The 22,537-nt window shown below is 47.0% G+C and overlaps 1 protein-coding gene across 1 annotated transcript; it reads left to right on the top strand.

The window, feature by feature from the left end:
- Window positions 1-4,225: 4,225 nt before the first annotated feature.
- LOC142070229 (maestro heat-like repeat-containing protein family member 2B) lies at window positions 4,226-8,134 on the top strand. The gene is made up of 5 exons (XM_075123777.1): window positions 4,226-4,234; window positions 4,285-4,419; window positions 4,690-4,792; window positions 5,892-5,957; window positions 8,018-8,134. Exons 1-5 carry the CDS (start codon window positions 4,226-4,228, stop codon window positions 8,113-8,115), a joined length of 411 nt encoding a protein of 136 aa, XP_074979878.1. The 3' UTR covers window positions 8,116-8,134.
- The last annotated feature ends 14,403 nt before the right edge of the window (window positions 8,135-22,537 follow it).

Here is a 22,537-nt window from a genome sequence, read left to right as displayed (position 1 = left end):
TGCGAGGTAGGGAAGGACTATGTTTCCTATTTTACAGGCAGGGAACTGATGCACAGAAGGGCTAAGTGACTTGCCCAAGGTCACACAGGAAGTCTTTGAGGGAGCAGGAAATGGAACCTGGGTCTCCTAAGTCCTAGGCTAGTGTGATACCTGCCGCAGCATCCTCCCTTTCCACAGCCTTCCTCCAACATCTGCATCATATTTCCCACTTATGCTAAGCAACTATCTTTGGGGCTCATCCGCTTCTAAGAAAAACAACCTCTCTGTGCCTGTAATGGGCTGTACCTGAGCTTTGAGGCTCCTTACAAGAGGCCCCGTGGTCCTACTACACCCTGCCCCAGGAAAAGAGCCCCCAGTCTGGGTCTGTCTAGAGAGGCTTCATGAAAGCAGCCAATCCGAGCCCAATGAGGCTCGGCTAAAAGGAGCTGAAGGGCCTTAGCAGGTCAGTTCCTGGCAGGAACTGGAGGGGCAAGAAAGGGCGCTGCTCTCTGGCCACAGAAATTCAGGGGACAGCCAGAGTTTGATTCTGGCAGCCTTTACTTAAGCTGGGTTTTCAGGAAGAGAGTCCCGAAGAACTTTAACCCTGAGGTGAGGGTGAAGCTAAAAGTGGCCGGTAGGAAGAAGCAACAATGAACTGAAATCAAGCAGTGCCTAGCTCCTGTTTATAGGATCCATGGTTTGGAACCCAGAGTTAGGGGCAGGCCCAGGTTCCCCTACCACCAACAGTGGCATAAGCCCCATGGAGGGGACAATGCTAATGGAGAGCTTGAACAAAGGGCAGAATGTAAAGGACCCAGAGTTGGGGCTGGAGACCCAAGTGAGGGCAATGGGATTGTTCTGGACTACCCCAGAAGGGGTTCATTTGGACTTTGGGACTCAGCCAGAGGCCTGAGCCACAGAAGGCTCACTGAGGACGGCTGGCAGGGTGCACCAGGGGTGAGAAAAGGACTGTGATACCATACCCAGCCACTAAGAGGCTCTCAAGAGGTGAGTGGATCCCTATTCTAGTGCCCAAAAGGAAAGCTCCATGTTTTGTAGACCTTTCTCATTTGTGTGGAATGCTAAAGTTACAGTGTATTATGTGGTAAGTATCAGAGGGGTAGCCATATTTGTCTGTATCCTCAAGACTGGGGCTGTAGGAGGACTCCTTGTTGTTTTTAGCGTATGACATGTCTGCTCAAATTCTATTCCCAATCTTACTGATCCTATTGGGGCTAATGGACAGGTTGATTTTCTTTCAGCTAATGAGTGATCCCATGCTCAGGGAGAAGAAGTTCCTTAAGCCAGTCTTACGCATCTTGGAAGAAAGGTCACATGATAGGAACAGCATTGTCCGGCAGATGGCTGTAAGAGGCCTGGGAAATTTAGTCTATGGGGCACCTGAGAAGGTAAGAGAGAATACTGACTAGAATGCAGCATAACGAGAGAAACCAAGGGAAATAGTTCTTCGGAGTTTACAGAGGCTGCACACAATGCACTAGGCCAAATTCTGCTCTCTCACATACCCGAGTAACCTCTTTGCAGTCAATACAGGGCAAGCTAGATCCTTTGCTAAGCTGGGCAGAAGCAAACAATCTGTGCACTTTAATATGACCATGTGTAAATGTCTCTATCTAGGAATAAAAAATGCAGGCCTTACTTACAGGATGAGAGACTCTATCCCAAGAAGCAATGATGCTGAAAACCACTTGAGTCATGGCAGAGAATCAGTTGAACATAAGGTGTCCCAATGCGAAGTTGTGGCCAAAAGGGCTGAAATGATCCTTAGAGGCATAAAGAGAGGAATCTTGAATAAGAGTAAAGAAGTTCTTTTCCCTCTGAATATGACGCTCATGTGAGCACTGCTGGAATGCTGTGTCCAGATCAGGTCTCCACAATTCAAGAAGGATGCTGATAAATTAGAGAGGATTCAGAGAAGAGTCACAAGAATTCTCAAAGGATTGGAAAAGATACCTCTAGTGATAGACTCAAGGAGCTCAATCTATTTAGCCTTACAAAGAGAAGGTTAAGGAGTGACTTGAGGACAATCTAGAACTACTCACATGGGGAACACATTTTGAGAATGGGTTCTTCCCATTAGCAAACAAAGGTATAAGAAGATTCAATGGGGGAAAATGAAACTAGACTAATTCAGACTGGTAATAAGGCATTGATTTTTAATGGTAATTTTAATTAACCATTGGAACAATTTACCAAGGGTTGGAGTGGATTCTCTGTCACTAGCAATTTTAAAATCAAGATTGAACGTTTTTCTAAAAGATACACTCTAGTTCCAACAGAGACTATTTCGGGGAAGTTCAGTGTTATGCAGGAGGTCAGGCCGGATAATCACAAGGGTTCCTTTTGGCCTTGGAATCTAAGTAACTAGGAATCTAATGATAGGATGACACAGGTGTATTATGGCACCAAGTTTGGCTCATTGTAGCTCCAACCTGGTCTGAAATATAGCTATAGGTCTCCGGGGGTGGGAGGGGGAGATGAAATTCCCACAGCTTCATAACTGCTAAAGAAAACGTATTAGAAGTGTGATCAGTGATCAGTGTTCTTTAATGTCATATTTTTGTCCAGGTGAAAAAGCACAAGAAGTTTCTTATGGTCATACTGATCAGGGCCTTAAGTGACCCTTTCAGTTCTGAAGTCATTGGCGAGAGCATGAAAGCAGTGGCCAAAGTCCTGAAGGAGCTGAAAGAGAAGGACATAGGTTCTTCCTTCAGAGACCTCACCCAACAGATCCGGACCTACTTTGACAACGTATGTGACCAGAACTCTCCAGCCCCAGTTCAAGCGATCTTGATTAGACTCCATTTACTCCCTGGGCATTGCTCATGTCAGAGTGAAGAGATGTTTCGGCCCCAGGGAAGAGAGGTGTTTTACGGAGGAGGAGAACATTAGGAGGATGGGGATGACATCCCTGCTCCCACAGTCTCCCCCTTCTGTTCTTCTTTCTTGCCACTGAGAACCTCAAAGGAAGTCTGAATACTAGATTAGATAGCTAGAGAACCATGAAAAGGGGGTTCCAAGGTACAATAGAGAGTGTTGGGCCTGCTCTATACCATTTTTATGTGAGAGGGTTGGAATGATTCCGTTTTTGCAGGGAATTTTGAGATTTCAAATTTTGGTTTTGTTCCTATTTGTGGGACTCCCTCTCCCCAAACGTCAAAACTCTTTGTGAAACGGAATTACTATTCTCAACCGAGCTCTATTGAAAGCCTTGGGTCCAGGCAGTCTGCTCTCGGTGCTGGGAACCCAGGTGCTGGGAACCCAGGAAACTGTGGGAGCTAGAAGTGCCAGGGAGTTGCAAATTTGAGAGCCAGGGTCCCAGACGCTGTGGGTTTGGAAGCCCACGATCCCAGTCAGCCTGCTAGATCGGCTTCCAAGGAGCTGAATGGGTGCACTGTCAAGACAGCAGGCAGGTTTCTAAGGACTCCTGCCTGGCTTCTGGAGGAATTTCATCAAAATGGAACTGTCGCTAAAATAGTTTGATGAATCAGCAAATTCAAATCAAAAATTCGTGCATGAAAGTGTTTCCGACTAGCTGTAGTTGGAATCCCTCAACTTTAGCGTAGAAGAGATGGCTGTGCGAGGTACGTGATGTGATTGTCCCTTAGTTACTAACTTGTGGGGCTTTCTTGGCTGTAGGAGGACGATGCTCTTCGTTTATTGTCCTTTGTCCTATTTGGCATCCTGGCCCGCCTGACCAAAAGAAAATGGAAGGGCTATTTCGCCGAGCAGGTTAGACAGAGCTGGGTCACACTTCTGCTGCACCTGCAAGACCCGAACCCCAGTGGTAAGACCGAGAGTGACTTATTTACTAAGCCAAAGGAATCTTCCTCCCAATGCCAGGGGAGCTCTGCTATTCCTGCCTGCTGTGGAGGCCCAAATTCTCCCCTCAGTTCATTGCCCTCCTGCTGAGTCAGTTCCCGCCAGGTTGCTCCATGGCTGCCTCACCAGAATCCAAGATAGGTCATGGGTCTGAGCCCGACAGCTCTCTATTCCTGTCTGTCTCTGCACCCCAGGCCCCTGCCTCCCCAGAACAGAAGAGAGACCTGGTGAAGCAGCTTTCATAGGTAGATCTGTTCCAAAAAGACATTGATGCTACCTCCAGGTTGCAGTGGAAGCTCTCCCCTCTATTAGTCATTCCTGCATGTTTTCTGCCAATTACATCCAGATGAATCCCTTTTTATCCTGGAATAGATGAGCAGGCAAGCAGATGAGTTCCCTTTGAATGACCATAGCACTCAGTAGGGAACAATTAAATGGTGGGACACGCTTTCTTTTTTTCAGGAACGCAGAGCTACGTTTCACCTCTGTGTCCCGTTTTTGGGACTGAAGAGGCTCCAAACTGCAGTGAATGAACACCTTGATAGCACAGCTGAGCTGAAGCCTGAGGAGCTCCAGGTGGACATTTGCAGACACCTTGTGAGTGAGCTGTTGAAGTGTCTGAGATTCTTGACTGGAGTGGCGTGTGGTGGTGTAGAGATGTGTGATGGGTAATGGAAATAACGGTCAGAGTGGGATATATGACTGAGGGTGATGGAAAATGTAAATCTGCCACAGATCCCCATTTTTCCCACGTCCACCCAGTCACCTGTTCTTTCTCTGATTTACCTGTGGCTCGTAAAAGCATGTGCTGGCAGTCAAAGGGCACTTCTAGCCAGAGAGAGCTCATGTGTCCCTGATTTCCTCTAGGCCAAAGAGAATGCCGAGCTGCTGGAGAACTTGTACAAAAGCACCATCACGTACTTCTGTAGCAGCTGGGAAGAGATGCGGGCAGTTGCAGCCAAGTTAGCTGGTGAGAGATGATGCCCAGTGTCCCTTTTGGTATTCCCATTGAGGGAGAGAGAAAAAAATCCCACTGTGCAGCCATTAATCTCTCTGTGCCTCAGCTTCCCATACATAAATGGGGATGTTAATATCCCTACCTCTCCAGTGTGGTGGTCGGAGGAAATCATGACTTGCTATAAAGTGCTTTGGGATTGTTGCAGGGAAAGCATGGTGCAGTCATTTAGTTGTAAAGGCTGGGACACTGTCTCGTAGGGCATGTTTACACTTGGAACTGGGGGTCTAATTCCCAGCTTGATGAGACATACCCGCACTAGCCCTGAGTGCTAAAAATAGAGAGTAGCTGCGATGGCAGGAGCAGCAGGAAGTTTAAGCACCCCAAGTATGATCCCATCCAAACCCCAAAGTCGATTCTCAAGGTGGCTAGCTCCTCCCACTGCTCGTGCTGCTTTAGCTACATTCTAATTTTAGCATGCGAGCGCTGTCCGAGCTAGAGTGGGCCTGTCCCATTGAACTGGGAGTGATCTCCCTCGCTCAAAGTGCAGACCCACCCACAGTGTTGCTCAGTGCTCTTCACTACTACTTCATCATTGGGAGGCATGCAGCCCACCTGCCCTCAGCGCCTGCTGTTTCAGGTTCCTGGCCACACCACCTTGTCAAGGAGGCAAAAGGTTCCTCCGCTTTGGCCCTGTGCCCTCTTCTCCCAAGCATACCCAGGTGAGACAGGCAGGCGTTGTGCCCTAAGTCTCACCTATCAGTCACCTTGTGGGATCCCTGCTTAGAACTCACTTATTCCTGGCCCCAGTCCTTTGCTCAGACCACTAGACCAAGACACTAGCTTAGTATGTCTCCAATGACTGACAGCAGTGGCAAGAGGAACACAGACTCTTTAAAGCAAATGGGTTTTGTGTAAACATTCTTTAAAAAAAAAAGTCTTTCTCATTCTCTTCAGTGTGGACTCTAAACTGCACTAGCATCCTCTTGCCCACAGCTCACCCTTAGGCCCACAGTAGGAGAGGCCAAAGACCTGTCTAGGGGCTGCTAATATCACTTTGCACTCAACAAGGGAAGGTTTTATTGTTGTTGTTTGTTTTCCATTGTGTATTTAGGCATCATCCTGGAACACACAGACAGGCAGCGTATGAAATGGCTGGACCTGGAACATCTGCTGATGTGTAAGTAATAAATACAGCTGAAGTTCTGCTCATCCGTGAGTTCTAAAGGAATTTAGCTGACAAGCAGCTGTAACCGATAGCACTGGTGCAAAGTGCATCAGCCACACGTCAAAGGACAAATTCACTCTTGCCCAGTAGAAAGTCAGCTTTAATTTCCCCTGAAGGAGGAAGCTGCAGAGGGTGTGATGTGAGTCCGTGCATCTCCTGGTTGTCCTGGCAAGGCCCCCTCCTCAGCCAGTGCTATCCACTCTTTGGGCTTTATTGGCTCTCTGTGGACTCCCCAGGTGAGGAGAAATTGTAGCCACTTTCTGCTGCCCCAAATTTCCCACCAGCAATTTCTCTTCCAGTAGGTGCCCTGCGTCCTGCACAAAGCAGCTTGGACCTGGCCTCTGTTGAATTCCAGGGTGATTGGAGCTCAGACAGTGGCTCTTGAATAGAGATGGAAAATAAACTTAAAAGTGGAAGCTATTGAAACAATGGACCTTCTTCCATTTACAGCAGAGTGGATGACTTTCTGGTCGAGTCAGGGTCTCCCCGCTTGTTGGGAGCATGGAAGGGAGCCAATGGAGGAAGCTAAAGCTTTCTTTGTATTGGAGAGCTTCTGTAGCGTGGTATTCAGAGGTAGTAAGTCTCCAGCTATTTCCGGCACAGGTGACAATATGAAAAGTGAGGCATATTCATCTCTCATGTATTTTCCACCCCAATAGAAGAACTGAGCCTCGTTTCACATTTTACCATGTGATCATTCTGCTCTGGTACTTCAAGATTCTGTGATCACGCTTAGCTGTGATTTGACAGTCTGTATACTTACATAACATCATAACATGTTATGATGAGATTACTGGTTCTGTGGATGAAGGGAAAGCAGTGGATGTATTGTTTCTTGACTTTAGCAAAGCTTTTGACACGGTCTCCCACAGTATTCTTGTCAGCAAGTTAAGGAAGTATGGGCTGGATGAATGCACTCCAAGGTGGGTAGAAAGCTGGCTAGATTGTCGGGCTCAACGGGTAGTTATCAATGGCTCCATGTCTAGTTGGCAGCCGGTATCAAGTGGAGTGCCCCAAGGGTCGGTCCTGGGGCCGGTTTTGTTCAATATCTTCATAAATGATCTGGAGGATGGTGTGGATTGCACTCTCAGCAAATTTGCGGATGATACTAAACTGGGAGGAGTGGTAGATACGCTGGAGGGGAGGGATAGGATACAGAAGGACCTAGACAAATTGGAGGATTGGGCCAAAAGAAATCTGATGAGGTTCAATAAGGATAAGTGCAGGGTCCTGCACTTAGGACGGAAGAACCCAATGCACCGCTACAGACTAGGGACCGAATGGCTAGGCAGCAGTTCTGTAGAAAAGGACCTAGGGGTGACAGTGGATGAGAAGCTGGATATGAGTCAGCAGTGTGCCCTTGTTGCCAAGAAGGCCAATGGCATTTTGGGATGTATAAGTAGGGGCATAGCGAGCAGATCGAGGGACGTGATTGTTCCCCTCTATTCGACATTGGTGAGGCCTCATCTGGAGTACTGTGTCCAGTTTTGGGCCCCACACTTCAAGAAGGATGTGGATAAATTGGAGAGAGTCCAGCGAAGGGCAACAAAAATGATTAGGGGTCTGGAACACATGAGTTATGAGGAGAGGCTGAGGGAGCTGGGATTGTTTAGCCTGCAGAAGAGAAGAATGAGGGGGGATTTGATAGCTGCTTTCAACTACCTGAAAGGGGGTTCCAAAGAGGATGGCTCTAGACTGTTCTCAATGGTAGCAGATGACAGAACGAGGAGTAATGGTCTCAAGTTGCAGTGGGGGAGGTTTAGATTGGATATTAGGAAAAACTTTTTCACTAAGAGGGTGGTGAAACACTGGAATGTGTTACCTAGGGAGGTGGTAGAATCTCCTTCCTTAGAGGTTTTTAAGGTGAGGCTTGACAAAGCCCTGGCTGGGATGATTTAACTGGGATTTGGTCCTGCTTCGAGCAGGGGGTTGGACTAGATCACCTTCTGGGGTCCCTTCCAACCCTTATATTCTATGATTCTATGATTCTATGTTGTCCTGTGTCATTTCAGCTCTCCAGGTCCTCAAGAAAGACCCAAGTCCCTCTGTCCAGCTGGTGGCAACGGAGGTCATAAGTGACATCTGTCCTGGCCGAGTGCTTGGGGACTGAAGCGGAACGGAGACAAACAGAAGAAGGCACTCCAGTAGTATAAGGGCCCTACCATCAGTCAAACGTTAACCCCACCCTTGGCCCTCGTAAGCCTTGCCCACCGGTCACTGGAAGTCCCAAGCCATGAGGTATTACTTCCAGGGTCAAGGCGGACAAATGACCGGAAGCAAGGTGTGTCATGTGACCCCTCTAAGAACTCCTCCCATTGTCCTCTACCAATCGGGATGGGTTTCGCCCTGATAGGAATGCCCCAAGAGAAGATTTGACCAATCAGGGGGAGTTCTGGGGCAGGATGACCTGTCTGGAAGTGGTTCGTGTGACCCCTCTAAGAATTCCTCCCACCACCCTCTACCAATCAGGAGGGGTTTCAGCCACTGGAAACCACCCCGAGAGGAGGTTTGACCAATCATGGGGAGTTCCGGGGTGGGGTGATCTGTCTGGAAGTGGTTTGTGTGACCCCTCTAAGAATTCCTCCTGCCGCCCTCTACCAATCAGGAGGGGTTTCAGCCACTGGAAACCACCCTGAGAGGAGGTTTGACCAATCATGGGGAGTTCCGGGGTGGGGTGATCTGTCTGGAAGTGGTTTGTGTGACCCCTCTAAGAATTCCTCCCACCGCCCTCTACCAATCAGGAGGGCTTTCAGCCACTGGAAACCACCCCGAGAGGAGGTTTGACCAATCATGGGGAGTTCCGGGGTGGGGTGATCTGTCTGGAAGTGGTTTGTGTGACCCCTCTAAGAATTCCTCCCACCGCCCTCTACCAATCAGGAGGGGTTTCAGCCACTGGGGACCACCCCGAGAGGAGATTTGACCAACTGGGGGGAGTTCCGGGGTGGGGTGACCCGTCTGGAAGTGCTTCGTGTGACCCCTCTAAGAACTCCTCCCACCACCTTCTACCAATCGCGATGGGTTTCGGCTGCAGAGGACCGCCCCGAGAAGAGATTTGACCAAAATGGGGCAGGTTCTCGGATTGGGTGAACCGTCCAGAAGAGGGTCATGTGACCCCTCTAAGAACTCCTCCCAACGCCCTCTGCCAATCAGAGTGCAGCACCATCACCCCATAAGTCCCAGCGCTGGGCAGAGGAAGCCATCTCTTACCAAGAAGACATGTTTTAGAAATTGTGGAAAGGCTGAGAGGAAACATGGACTCCTTTACCACCCCCGTGAGACCTTCAGATTTTGTTTTAGCTCCGAGGACCTTTGGAGTTTTGTGGAGAAAGCGCTACAGCAGTGACAGTTCCGAGGAGGGCCCTTTGACTCAACCGTTGATGGCTACTTCGGAACCTGACCCCAAAATCCAAACCTTTGTGAGGCACCCCAGTGAGTGTGACAGCCTCTCATTGTCCATGCCCTAAAGTTGGAAGGCGATTGTGGCTTGGGGGAGTCACAAGGTGAACGGGAAAGATGGCGCTCAGGTAAATGAATGATTAAGAAGCGACTGTCAATCATGGGGGTGTAATGGGGTTGGGAATCGACCTGGCATTGCATAAATCCAGAAACAGGCAGTGGGGTGCTTACACTGTTTTTTGTCTGAAAATCTCTCAACAGCTCGACGATGCCTTTCTAGAGGCCTTTGAGAAGTTGCACATCGGTAGCCCTGTGGGAGTAAATCCATCGCGCATCAGCTGTTTTTGCTCCTGTCTGAGACCCAGATCTCAAGAGGAAAATCCAGAAAAGGACAAAAATGGAAGAATGAACCAGCTCAGACTCCCTCATGGTAGGGGTCATGGCGTCCTTTGTTTCAGGCGGCTGTAAAAGATTGTGTTAAACCAGGCGATTAATAAAACTTATTTAAATGTGTCAGAATGAACGTGTCCCCCTCCATACTTGTGTTCGTAAAAGACGGTCCCAGGAAGAGTCATGTCTCCGCAGACGGCTCTGTTAAAGAAAATCTGTTAAACCCCCAGGAAAGTTGGGAGCTTTGACGGGGTCAATCTTCTTTTTCAAGTGGCCAAAAAGCATCATAAAACTTTAAATAGAAGAAAGGTAGGAGCTTGGCTTTCACACCAGGATGCTTACACTTTACACAAACCAGCTCGAATACGTTTTAAAAGAACCAAGACCGTTCTTTCAGATGTGGACGCGCAATGGCAGGCAGATTTGGTCCGTATGCACTGGTTCTCCAAACACAACAGCGGTTTTAAGTATATCTTAACAGTGATAGACGTTCTATCCAAATATGCCTGGGCCTTAGGCCTAAAAGACAAGATGAGTGGTGAGGTATCCAAGGCCTTTAAAGCTATTTTTAGCCAAGGTTGCGTGCCTCAAAAATGACAAACTAATCGGTGGAAAGAATTTTGAAACAGACCTTTTAGCAGATTGTTGAGACGGCACAGCGTTAACACTTTTTGTTACTGATAATGAAGTCAAAGCAGGGGTTGTGGAGCGATTTAACAGAACTTGAAAAAGATGCGGAGGATGTGGCGATATTTTACAGCCCATAGCGCCTTTCGCCACCTTGACCTGTTACCTGACTTTATGAAGAGTTACAACCAGAGCTTTTACAGAACTCTACATACCAGACCCGCTGATGTTAACCCTTCCAATTCTCTGAAGATATGGAAACTGGTTGATAGAGATGGTTTTAAAATAAAACCGGTTGTTGCCCCCTTTAGAAAAGGCGACCACATGAGACTCTCTAAAACCAAAGGAGCTTTTGAAAAAGGTTGTGAACAGACGTTTACCAATGAGATATTTATAGTGGATGAAGCCTTAACCAGGAGCCAGAGACCTGTATACCGATTAAAAGATTACGAGGGTGAGACAGTTACTGGAACTTTTTACCCTGAAGATTTACAAAAAGTAAACCCCAAACGAGACAGGATTTGCCGGATCGAAAAAGTTCTAGCGGAGAAAGGAAAAGGGAGAAAAAGCAGCTACTGATGAAATGGTTTGCCAGGGGGACGGGGACGATAAGTTTACCAGCTGGGTGGAAGCTTCTCAATTCTGACGTTTAGACACAAACAAACAAAAAGATTCCTCCTGCAAAGACTGAGGGAGAGAAAAATGAGCGACGGCAGGTGTTACATGACTTTGCCCAGCAATGCCAGCTCTGCAGTTTTTCTTCAAAACACCAGCTCGAACTTTACAATACAGCTAATTAAGCCCTTGGGTCTCCCGGGTGCCTGGAAGGTGGGGTTAGTGGAAATACAACACCCACACAGCTGGAACACTATCCGCGAGAACACCCCTTTTGAAATCACCTTTGAAGATATGGCATAGAGTTTTATCCTACGACGAGGTTATTACTCGTCCATACCCGAATGATTGGATCATATGAACAGTACCGTGGCTCGTCCTCCCCCACCGCCTGAGGTGGTCATGAACTATGACCCTGTGGGTAGAAAAGTTAGCCTTAAATCCGCTGATTTTACTTTTATGTTTTCTACCAGCAGGGAGCTAGCTAACATTCTAGGTTTGGGCCCCAAGCGCAGCGTCCAAAAATTCCCCTTCTGGGCAGACATCACAGGGGGGGTTAAGTCCTTGTATCTGCACACAGTTATTGTAGAACACCAGTTTGTGAGGGACTTTTCTGTTCCCCTGTTATGCTGTGTCCCTGTCTGAGGAAGGAACAATGAGTTTGTCACCATCACCTACAATAAACCTCATCACGTTCCTGTCAGAAAACACCACATCGATACCATTACCATTGAAATAAAGACAGATCAGAACAGATACGTCTCCTTTGTTGAACGGAGTGGATGTGAAAATTAAACTGACGCGCAGTAAAGACGCTTTCTGTTTAATGGGCAGTGCAGCCGAAGGCTTTACATTGCGCATTGTATCAGCATCGCTTTTTGTGAAGAAAGTACGGATGGCCCTGAGTGTTCGTCTGGGGCACGCGGAGTCCCTGCTTAACACAAATGCTAAATATCCCGTGGACCGTGTGGGAATGAAAGTGTTCAGCATCCCCGTGGGCAGCAGGGTCAATAACCAGGAGAACCTGTTTTTTGGGACAGTTACCCAAAATGCTTGTCCTAGGGTTTGTCCTATGCCTTGAGTGGAAGTTACACTAAAAATCCCTTTCATTTTAAACATTATGATATTAATTTGGTGGCCTTGTATGTGGATGGTGAACAGATACCAACCAAGCCTCTGCAACCAGACTTGGAGGCAGGATGATGCGTGAGAGAATACATGAATCTGGTACAGACGCTGGTAAACACATGACAGATCGTTCTCTGTTAATCGACCGTGAGAAGTTTCCACAGGGTTACATCTTGTTTGCCTTTGACCTGTCTCCCGACCAGGAATGAGCCGATGGCTATTCCCTGATTAAAACCGGGAACCTGAGAGCAGAAATACGTTTTGGGAAGGCTTTAACCATCACCGTCAATCTGATCGTGCATGGGGTTTTTGACAACATCATAGAGAGAAATCAGAGGAGAGACGTTCTGCTTGACTATATGTGAACATGGACACCGTGCAGCTCTCGTGTGTCTTATCAAGGTGCCTTACACAAAAAAGAATTTCTTAGATGTGTTCCCTTGTGATTTGGCTCCCTGGCGACAAGCTGTCTCAGAGACCCCTAGAACATCCACACAACCAACCTGGTGAACACTGGCTTGCCTTGTGTCTGGCGGAGCGTAACGTGGAGAGCTTTTAGACTCATACGGGCACCCCCCGAAGAGCATGTTGTTTCCTAAAAGCATTATGAAATTTTTAAACAAAAATGCCACAGGCATTGTGTTTCACAATAGACAATTACAAGACCCCCGCTCTGTCGCCTGCGACTATCACCGAGTGTTTTTCTTACATCATCGGAGCAAGTGTTTATCTTTTGACCGGATTTTAAAATTGTATTCTAACGACTTAGTGCAAAACGACCGGATGGTGATGAATTTTGTAAAAAATACATTTAAATTCTTGGGCATGCCTAGCCTTGCTCAAAATGTGTTTCAACAAGCCCAGACATGTGTATCTTGCAATGCTTTTTATAGCCAGGTTATCCAATATTCTCAGGCATAACAGACAATGTTTTGTTTGGCATTATCCAACACATTTTTTATAAAGTAACTTTTCCCACAGTTGCTAGGCCCCGCGAGAATTGCAGAAAAGGGGTGTTTCCACCTCGTATCCATTTTAAAATCCGTAGGGCAGGGTTTTAAACCCTTCTCCTAGGACCCTCTTGTTGTAAATGACTTTCTGTGTTTTCTTAAGGGTTTTGGTCTCTATTTACCACTGTTTTTTGTTTCTTACGATAGAGGGCTGCTGCACCTCTCTCTTTTTTGAGGTGTTTTCTCGCAGGCCCGTGTAATAGTCCAGGACTAGATCTCTCAAACTGTCAAAGTTGATCTTTTGACAGTTTGCCAAGTTCAGGGTAATACCTTTGACTTTCATACAGGCTTTTCCTCCCGACAGCTTATACCCGTATGTTTTCGGGCCTGCCGACACAAACTCGGTGATGTGTTGATCTGGCGGGATCTCACTCGTGAGGGAATTTAGAAAGAGTTTAGCGATTTGGCATTTAGCGGGGTTAAACCTGATTTCGTGTTGGCACAAACGCACGCCTTCTTCCTGGTAGAAATCGTTCATGTACTTATTTTGTTTTTCTTCGTCTGTGCACCAGCTGGGGTACCCTGAAGCCTCTTGTTTCTGGTGGAGGTGTCATTTGGTGAAGTCTTTTCAGAGTACATCAGATTTTTCATTAAAAAGCCAGATTTCATATATTTTTGCCACCGCGTACTCCTTCGCTATGGCCGTGTTCAATTCCACCGTGCACCAAGTCCCCAGGATGTCCCTCTCCTCGTCAGTATGGATGCACATCTCCCGCTGCTCGGTTTCCGCACAGGTTCGGCATAGCGGGAACATAAGCTTGCCACCCACTCTGACAGGTAACAATGGGAAAAAGAAGCCTTGTGTGGGGTACACTTTAACTTTTGCAATTCCAAAATAATTTGCAAGGGGTCCAAATTTGTCATAAACTATATCAGAGTGTTCGAGAGGGTATTCTTTGGTTTTCTTTACAAAAGGGTAGAAGCTGGTAAAATCATAATAGTGGATTTCTTCCCTGGAGTTAAGTTTGTAATATAGGTGCATAGCATTTGTCCTTCCCCCAAAAAGAGCATCCCTAGGCACGAGAGGCTAGGGCAACTGGGCTCAGTTTAAAAAACCTGCAAGCTCCCTGTCTCTTTCTTTCATCACTTCCCACTCTTGCTCCCAAAGAGTCCTCACTACAAAACCAAGTTGTTTCAGATAGTCGGTCTTGAGCTGCGTCTTGTAATAAAGAAACCCAAAAGTTGTCCCTGTCATAGGGTTTTGTGCTTTTTCACAATGACAGGTGGCACAAGCGTGGAAAAGAACACCCGTTAAACTCTAAGGCTGTGTGTACCCTGTCAACACTGGCATAACCGTCTAAAGAGTAGGAGCCTACCTGTAGTTCCCCACCCTGTAAAGCATGCCGTATTTGTATAGTTTCTTTGTGAGAGGTATACAACAGCCACTGAACAGATGGGGTCGAATATCTTTTTCCTGCCTGTGATCATTGTCTGGAGGGAGAAGAGCTACCGTGTTAGGCTCCAAAAACATAAACCTGTACATAGCCATGCAGACAGATGCCAGTGTTATGTACCAGAATGGATCTCTACACAGTTTTATCTCGGTGAATTTACCAGGTTCTCTCTCTACTAGATCTCCCTTCTCCATCTTTTTCATAATCTCTTTTCTGTAGAGGATACAAGGCTGTCTCAAAATTTTGACATCCTGCTGACAGTAATACACGAGCTCTTTCTGCAAGTCAAACGTCTCCTACCTGTGGGCCTGCTACCAGTCGAGAAACTCTGCTTTTTCCCTGGGCATCATGCTTTCTACACCATAGTGCTCCACACCGGGCATAGGCCCCACGTCATTTTGATTTTCTAAAGTGTTCAAAAAATGTGGAAAATACCCTTTGCACCCTTCAAACCCCATCACCTGCGGGAGCTTACCAAGCTTCATGGGCAAGAAGTTTAAAGAGTCTATAAAACGAATGCCCAGGACCTTACACACATTACTTTACTACCCTGAGTGATCAGTTCTAGGCACATCTTTTTCTTCAGTAACTGTCTAATGATGAAGTATGCATCGTAACCTTTGGAATTGTGCGCCTGGAACGTGTAGACCCGGAACTCTTTGCCAATAAAGGTCTGAACAAACATAGAAAGACACTCATCACCCTTAAATTCCCAGGACTTTTCCGGCTTGAGGGACATAGCAAAAATGTAATTGGGAGTGTGCAACCCAGTCTCCTATGTGTATTCAGAATCATAACAAATACACTTTTCTGAGGATTCGGGCTTTCTAAGGCTGTCCATAAAACCGAGGTGACCATCTACATCACCAGCGATCAAAGCCTGACCCCGCTTATAGCGCCTCCCTTTACACCTGTGCCGCTGGTCCACGTAAGACTGACCCTTATCGCACAAGGTTTTAGACAGGCATTCAACTTGTTCTGTCGACGCCCAGTCGATGTGTCTGTCTAAACGCTCTCTGGACTGACAATACAGTCTACAGCGAGGAGACCTCAGCTGCACGTCCACGCTGTCTGAGCATGTTATGCTCAAGCAGAGGCAGCAGCTGGACCTGCAAGAGTGGCCGTGACTGTGCACCGTGGGGCAAAACTCACCATAATTTTTTGCTCCAAACAACTTTTTCACAACCAGAACCCCCTCGTAATGCTCATCGTGCAACAGGATGAAATAAGTCTTGGGGTAAACTGCCCCCCCCGCGTTTTAAAAAAGCCCCTTTCGTCGCATACAGCACCACCTGTATGTTGACTCCTAAATGCTGTTCAGACATTGCTACGTCACTGAGCATAGTCTTTTTTTCATCTGACCAGCCCAGTTTCTCATGCAACTTTCTCACCCCAGCTAACAATTCCGCGTCCGTAGGTTTATGGTCGGACATGACAGCCAAGAGTCCATGCGCAAAACACAGATGGGTACCCGTGTAAGTCAGGTCTACTAAACATTGTCTCTTTTTTATGGATGATTTGACTACTGAGGATAGAATTTAAAACTCTATGAGCGGTCCCCACCCCTGTTTTTTTACAACTGTCACAACGAGGTGCAATGTCCCATTGACATGCAACTCTATTGCTCTGTGGCAGCTTTGAGGTCTGATTGAAGAAATCCTCAGCAGACAGCTCATCCCTAGTTCTTCAGACCAAAACCAACGGCTTAGTTAAATTACAGCTCTCTAAATGTAACTGAACATAATCATCAGGGCCTACCCTACCATTAACGTCATCGAGAACTAACTGTATCCCCCTGTGTATGGCTTCAACAACCTGCTGAGCTGAATTTATTCGCTCAAGATTGACAAAATGAAATTCCTCACAATACACCGACCCCCCAAATCTAGGTAATTCACGTTGCCAACTTCTCACTCTCTCCATACACACCTCTGCATTTTCAGGGTTACTTGGGGGTTCCTCTACGGGACCATCAGCGGCATCTTCTACATCAGATGCTATTTGAGAGTCAGACTCCGAGGCGCCTCCGTGAGGGTCATCGGGAGAAGATGGGGATCCATCATTCTAGAGAGCCCTCTGGGGAATTTTCTAAACCAGACTCTGTGTGAGAGTCTGATTCCACCTCCCCATTTTCAGACATGCCAGTTTGAGAGCCTCCAGTCGAGGGCATCTCTTTTTGTCCCCCCTTTGGCTGGTCTGGTGGAGGTGTCCCTGTCGCTTTGACTACAGCATTGTCAGGAGAACTGCACATACCCGATTAGGGGGGAAGGGACATATTACAAAACTTAACTTTACCATCTTTCTCACCCACACCGATGTATTTACTTAAAATACAAAACCTCATAACCTCACAAACACAATATATTTACTGGGCTTCATCCATCCATCTGGGGAATTTTTCTTTTCAGCTGTCTCTTTTCTTTTTCTTTTAAACTTGTTTACCCTCTGGTCTAAGGGTCTCTCATGTTTTCACCGTATGGTGGAGCAGACAATATTATGATTATTATTATTATTATTATAAATCACATGAAACTGTCTTGTAAAGTTAAAAATAAAATATTCATTAGGGTGTTTTTCTATTTAAAAAGTCAGAGCTTTCAAACAAAATAATCCATTTCAGGCTGCACAACAAACAGGAGTTTTGAGTTTATTTCTACCACTTTAAAACAAAAAACAACAAACCCGCAAACATTTTTTTTAAATACACCTCATTTTGCAAAATAAAAACCAAACTGCTTTTAAAATCAACTTTTAAAATCCAGTTTAAAACACATGTTGCACAGTAAACAAACACCCTGTTAGTTTGAAACACACCATTACCATCAGTTTGCAGCCATATACTTTAAAAAAAAAACCACCTATGTTTTTTTTACACAGAGAGAGAGAGAGAGAGAGAGAGAGTTTAAAACACAAAAAGAAAAGGAGTACTTGTGGCACCTTAGCGACTAACCAATTTATTTGAGCATAAGCTTTCGTGAGCTACAGCTCACTTCATCGGATGCACACTGTGGAAAATACAGAAGATGTTTTTATACACACAAACCATGACAAAATGAGTGTTTATTACTACAAAGGGTTTTCTCTCCCCACACCCTACTCTCCTGCTGGTAATAGCTTATCTAAAGTGATCACTCTCCTTACAATGTGTATGATAATCAAGGTGGGCCATTTCCAGCACAAATCCAGGTTTTCTCCCTCCCCCCCCCAAAGAAAAACAAACCCACTCTCCTGTTGGTAATAGCTTATCTAAAGTGATCACTTACATTGTAAGGAAACCTGGATTTGTGCTGGAAATGGCCCACCTTGATTATTAATGTGTGTGGTGGGGTTTTTTGGTTGGTTGTTTTGGGTTTTTTTGGTAAATATAGTATTTTAAACTTTTAATGGCTTTGAATTGCTAGAAAGAGTGACCCATAGCATTCAAAACCACTCCTGGGTCATATTTAAACTGTCCAGTAGAGTTCTGCCAACTCCAGGGATTATATTTAAACTGCCCAATAGCATCTGCGAATTCCTGAGGTTTTATTTCATTTCATATTAATCCGAACTCACCCACCCACCTCCCTTACTATGGGTGCACACCCATCAAATTTATCCCTATAGCAACAAGGGTAAGGAATCACAGTTACCTTCACTATTCAGTGGGGGTGTGGTTAAAACCATTCAGTTCAACAGGATGAGTCAACTCTGTTGTACTCAAACACATGTCTGAACCATCCCTGTTTTGTTTTCGTGTTGTAAGCAGAGACAGGATGAGCTCTACCCTGACATCTGGTGGTGAGTTGTGGAAAAGGACTTCAGGAGCTGATCTCGTTTGCACAGGCACACCCACCCCGCCTAGCATGAGCCCACAGGAGCCCAAACGGTCACTTTGGCTGCTGTGGGATCCCCAGTGTCTCTGTTATTGGGGCAGGAAGAATAAAGTGTCGTTATCCTGATTATGTGAATCAAGGACAGTGGAACTGTACTTGGCCTTTTATGACGGAGGGACTCACCATCAACTAAGTAGCACTTGCTAGGCAAGGGACAAGGATTGCAAAAGCCAGTGAATTGAGAGAGTTTGAGGATGGAGGTTTGTGTCTAGTGGTGTGAGCCCCCTTCTGAGGGTCCCAAATACCAATTGCTCCTTCTCTCCATTATGTAATATCAGAGAGAATTTTAATTCTATTAGGAGTTTGGTTACAGACTGCAGAGCTGAATTCACTTTGGGTTCATGGTGTCCTAGATCTGAGGCCCCCTACTACTTAACACAGTATTCAGTGATTTCAACTTGTCGTAGGGGAGCTTCAGTGCCCCACTGGTGGGGGCTTGACCTGGTTTTGCATTGTGTTACGGGAATGGAACTCCTAGATACTGAACCTAGACCCTGTTGTTGCCAACTCTGATGGCACATTTCTAGGATTTGTTCCCCTCCCACTTCACAGCTTGTTGCTGTAAATGGGTCTCTTTTACACAAAGACACAAGAGCTAGGTTCTCACAAACCATTTTTTTTCAATTTAAAAGTCATACAGCTTCTTGAAAACAAACCCAGATCTCCATTAAAACTTTTAGCTCACTTACGGGCCAGAGACCTTCTAACAGAAACACAGATAATCAAAAAGCCCTTTTCATTCGATTTTTTAAAATGTACAGCGACCAAGTTTGATATTGCATGTTTGTCCCCTCATCATTCTCTCAATTAATCCTTTTAGATTTCTTACAAATAGTCTTTTTCTTAAGCAGGGTTCTGTCATTTTTTGTGTGGATCAGACGGTCAATGTAACGCTGTAAGCAGGCATCTTCCATTTTGGACATTTTCTTTAAAACACGGTCAGGGTCTCCACTGAATTGCACAGCATTTCTCAAGGTCACCGCTTGCGCTAAATGTTCTTGGGTTAGGCACAGATGTTGCATAACATAACCTATGGCAATAATAGTGTTCAATAAGCTTTCCAAACACAGCTCAGCACACAGGCCCCAGAGCTTGCAGTTTCTATCCATTGAAGTCCAAGTCACACAGGCATGGTGCCATTGGGCTGGGGCATTTATGACACAGCCCTCACCATTTTCAAAAAGCTTTTCCCCAAGACAGTGATGAAGAACAGCATAAACAGCAACGCGTACAATAGTCCGCATAACATTTTTACGCTCGTGACGTGGCACTGGCTCAGCGAGTTCCTTGCCAAGCCTCTCCTAAACTCCTCATAGCCGTCCTCCTCGGAGTCATCTTCAACAATTTCTAGCGGCGTTGAGCAAAAACAAGGCGGGCCTGGTTCACCTTCGCTGTTTGATGCAACGCCGTCCAGGGCCTCCGGGTCCTCTAGAAAGGCATCGTCAAGCTGTCGAGAGATTTTCAGACAAGAAACAAGCGTAAGTTCCCACTGCTTGTTTTTAGATTTACACAACCCCTGGTTCCTAACCCCATTACACCCAATCATCGACCGTCGCTTCTTAATCATTCATTTACCTGAGCTACGTCTTTTCCATTCACCTTGTCTGCCAGTGCCTCCCCCACGCCATGATGGCCTTCCTCCTCCAGGGTGGCGGATGACGAGAGGCCACCATGCTCATGGGGGTGTCTCATGAGCAGTTGGGCTTCAGGGTCGGATTCTGGCATATCCATCAATGGCTGGGCCAAAGGAATCCCCTTGGCTTCTCTCTCATCCTCTTCAGAACTGTCGCTGCTGTAGCACTTTCTCCACACAACTCCAAAGGTCCTCGGGGCTAAAACAAAGTCTGAAGGTCTCACAGGAGTGGTAAAGGAGTCCACGTTTCCTCTCAGCCTTTCCACAATTTCTAAAACACGTCTTCTTGGTAAGAGATGGCCTCCTCTTCCCAGCGCTGGGACTTATGAGGTGATGGTGCTGCACTCTGATTGGCAGAGGACCTTGGAAGGGGTCCTTAGAGGGGTCACACGACCCTCTTCTGGGCGGTTGACCCCGTCCCAGAACCCACCCTATTTTGGTCGAATCTCCTTTCGGGGCTGTCCTCTGTGGCCAAAACCCATCGCGATTGGTAGAGGGTGGTGGGAGGAGTTCTTAGAGGGGTCACACGAGCCACTTCCTGACGGGTCACCCCGCCCCAGAATTCCCCCCAATTGGACAAATCTCCTCTCGGGGTGGTCCCCAGCGGCTGAAACCCTTCCTGATTGGTATAGGACAGTGGGAGGAGTTCTTAGAGGGGTCACACAAACCCCGGAACTCCCCCTGATTGGTCAAATCTTCTCTCGAGTCGTTCCTGTCAGGGCAAAATCCATCCTGATCAGCAGAGGACAGTGGGAGGAGTTCTTACAGGGGTCACATGACACACCTTGCTTCCGGACATGTGTCCGCCTTGACCCTGGAAGTAATACTCCCATGAGGTGGGACTTCCAGTGACCTGTGTGCAGGGCTTACAGGGTCAAGGGGTGGGGTTAACGTTTGATTGATGGTAGGGCCTTTATACTACTCGCTCCTGTGACCCAAAATTGGAACAAGAGAGACTATAATACTGGAGAGAAAGAAAGGAATGTTTTAAATGTTTTAAATCCTTGTACTGTACTGTAAATTCTTTTCCCCAAATTAATTCAAAACATTCATTTGTATTTTTTATTTTTCTATTTATTTTGTTGTTTTATAACACGATACAACAACCATAATACTGGCCCGTATTAGCCATTCTACTACTGCTCAGATGCTGTAAGGGAGAGAAGGATCAGGCCCTGTAAAGTAGGCTGGGTTGATTTTTTATGATTCGAAGTGTTTTTATTACACATCAGGACATCTGGTCATTCTGATTTAATTGGGGATTGGTCCTGCTTTTGAGCAGGGGGTTGGACTAGATGACCTCCTGCGGTCCCTTCCAACCCTGATATTCTATGCAGCCTCTGGACAAGCTCAGTGATAAGCATGTACATTATACTGCTTGCTCAGGGGTCATTACTATAGAAACAGCCAAGTACTGGCCCAGATCCTCAAATACACCTGAGCTTTAGACTCTGGGTTGTTCTAACTTACTCTGTCTTGTAAGAGCCATTGCTGTACGGGAGATTGCTGTAGCACCGGGGTCGGTAACGTTTGGCACGCAGCCCCCCAGGGTAAGCCCCCTGGTGGGCCGGGCCAGTTTCTTTACCGGCCGCGTCAGCAGGTTTGGCCGACCGCGGATCCCACTGGCCGTGGTTCCCCACTGCAGGCCAACGGGGGCTGCAGGAAGCCGTTGCCAGCACATCCCTCGCCCCGCGCTGCTTCTCGCAGTAAAACAGAAGGTTTATTAGATGACAGGAACATGGTCTAATACAGAGCTGGTAGGGGCAGAGAACTGGACCCTTCAGCTGGGGGGTCCATTTTGGGGGGCAGTGAGCCAGACAACCACGTCTGCCCTTCACTCCATGTCCCAGCCAGCCCCAGACTGAAACTACCTCCAGCCCCTCCTCCTCTGGGCTTTGTCCCTTTACCCGGCCAGGAGGGCACCTGATTCCTTTGTTCTCCAACCCCTTTAGCTCTCACCTTGCAGGGGGGGAAGGGCCCAGGCCATCAGTTGCCAGGAAACAGGGTGTCGGCCATTCTCTGTGTCCAGACCCCTGCACACACCTGCCCTCTAGGGATCTGCAACGATCATACACCCTTACCCCACCACCTAGATACTTAAGAACTGCCTAGGGGAAACCGAGGAACTACGCACTATTCAGAGGAAACATTAAGAACAGTCCCCCTTCGTCACACTGGGTATGAGATTTTGCTGTTTGTGCAGGGAGCTGGGAGCCCCAGGGCGCCCTCTTTAACCCTGGGACTTGGTGCCTCTCCAAGAGACCCTGCAATGAGTGTTGGACTAAAACCCAGCCAGCTTGGTTTACATCCGGCCCACAACAGCGTCAGATGGAGCGAACGGGCCAAAGTGAAAGCAGAGCCTCTCCCCAAGCCTCTGGGAAAGACCGACCTGCCTTGCGGGGCGGGTGTGCAATTCCTAGCTTCTTCCTCCCTCCCGGCTGCTGTTAACGGGAGGCAAAGACTTGCA

This window comes from Caretta caretta, chromosome 28 (genome assembly GCF_965140235.1).
Source record: "Caretta caretta isolate rCarCar2 chromosome 28, rCarCar1.hap1, whole genome shotgun sequence".
NCBI lineage: Eukaryota > Metazoa > Chordata > Testudines > Cheloniidae > Caretta > Caretta caretta.
The sequence above is the reverse complement of the archived record's forward strand: the minus strand, read 5'-3'. Positions and strand labels throughout refer to the sequence as shown.

What these genes read in the sequence shown, in the direction of transcription:
- LOC142070229 (XM_075123777.1), top strand. An exon ending in TGGACATTTGCAGACACCTT is followed by an intron (nt 4,420 to 4,689) that starts GTGAGTGAGCTG and finishes GATTTCCTCTAG; the next exon opens with GCCAAAGAGAATGCCGAGCT. An exon ending in AGTTGCAGCCAAGTTAGCTG is followed by an intron (nt 4,793 to 5,891) that starts GTGAGAGATGAT and finishes TTGTGTATTTAG; the next exon opens with GCATCATCCTGGAACACACA.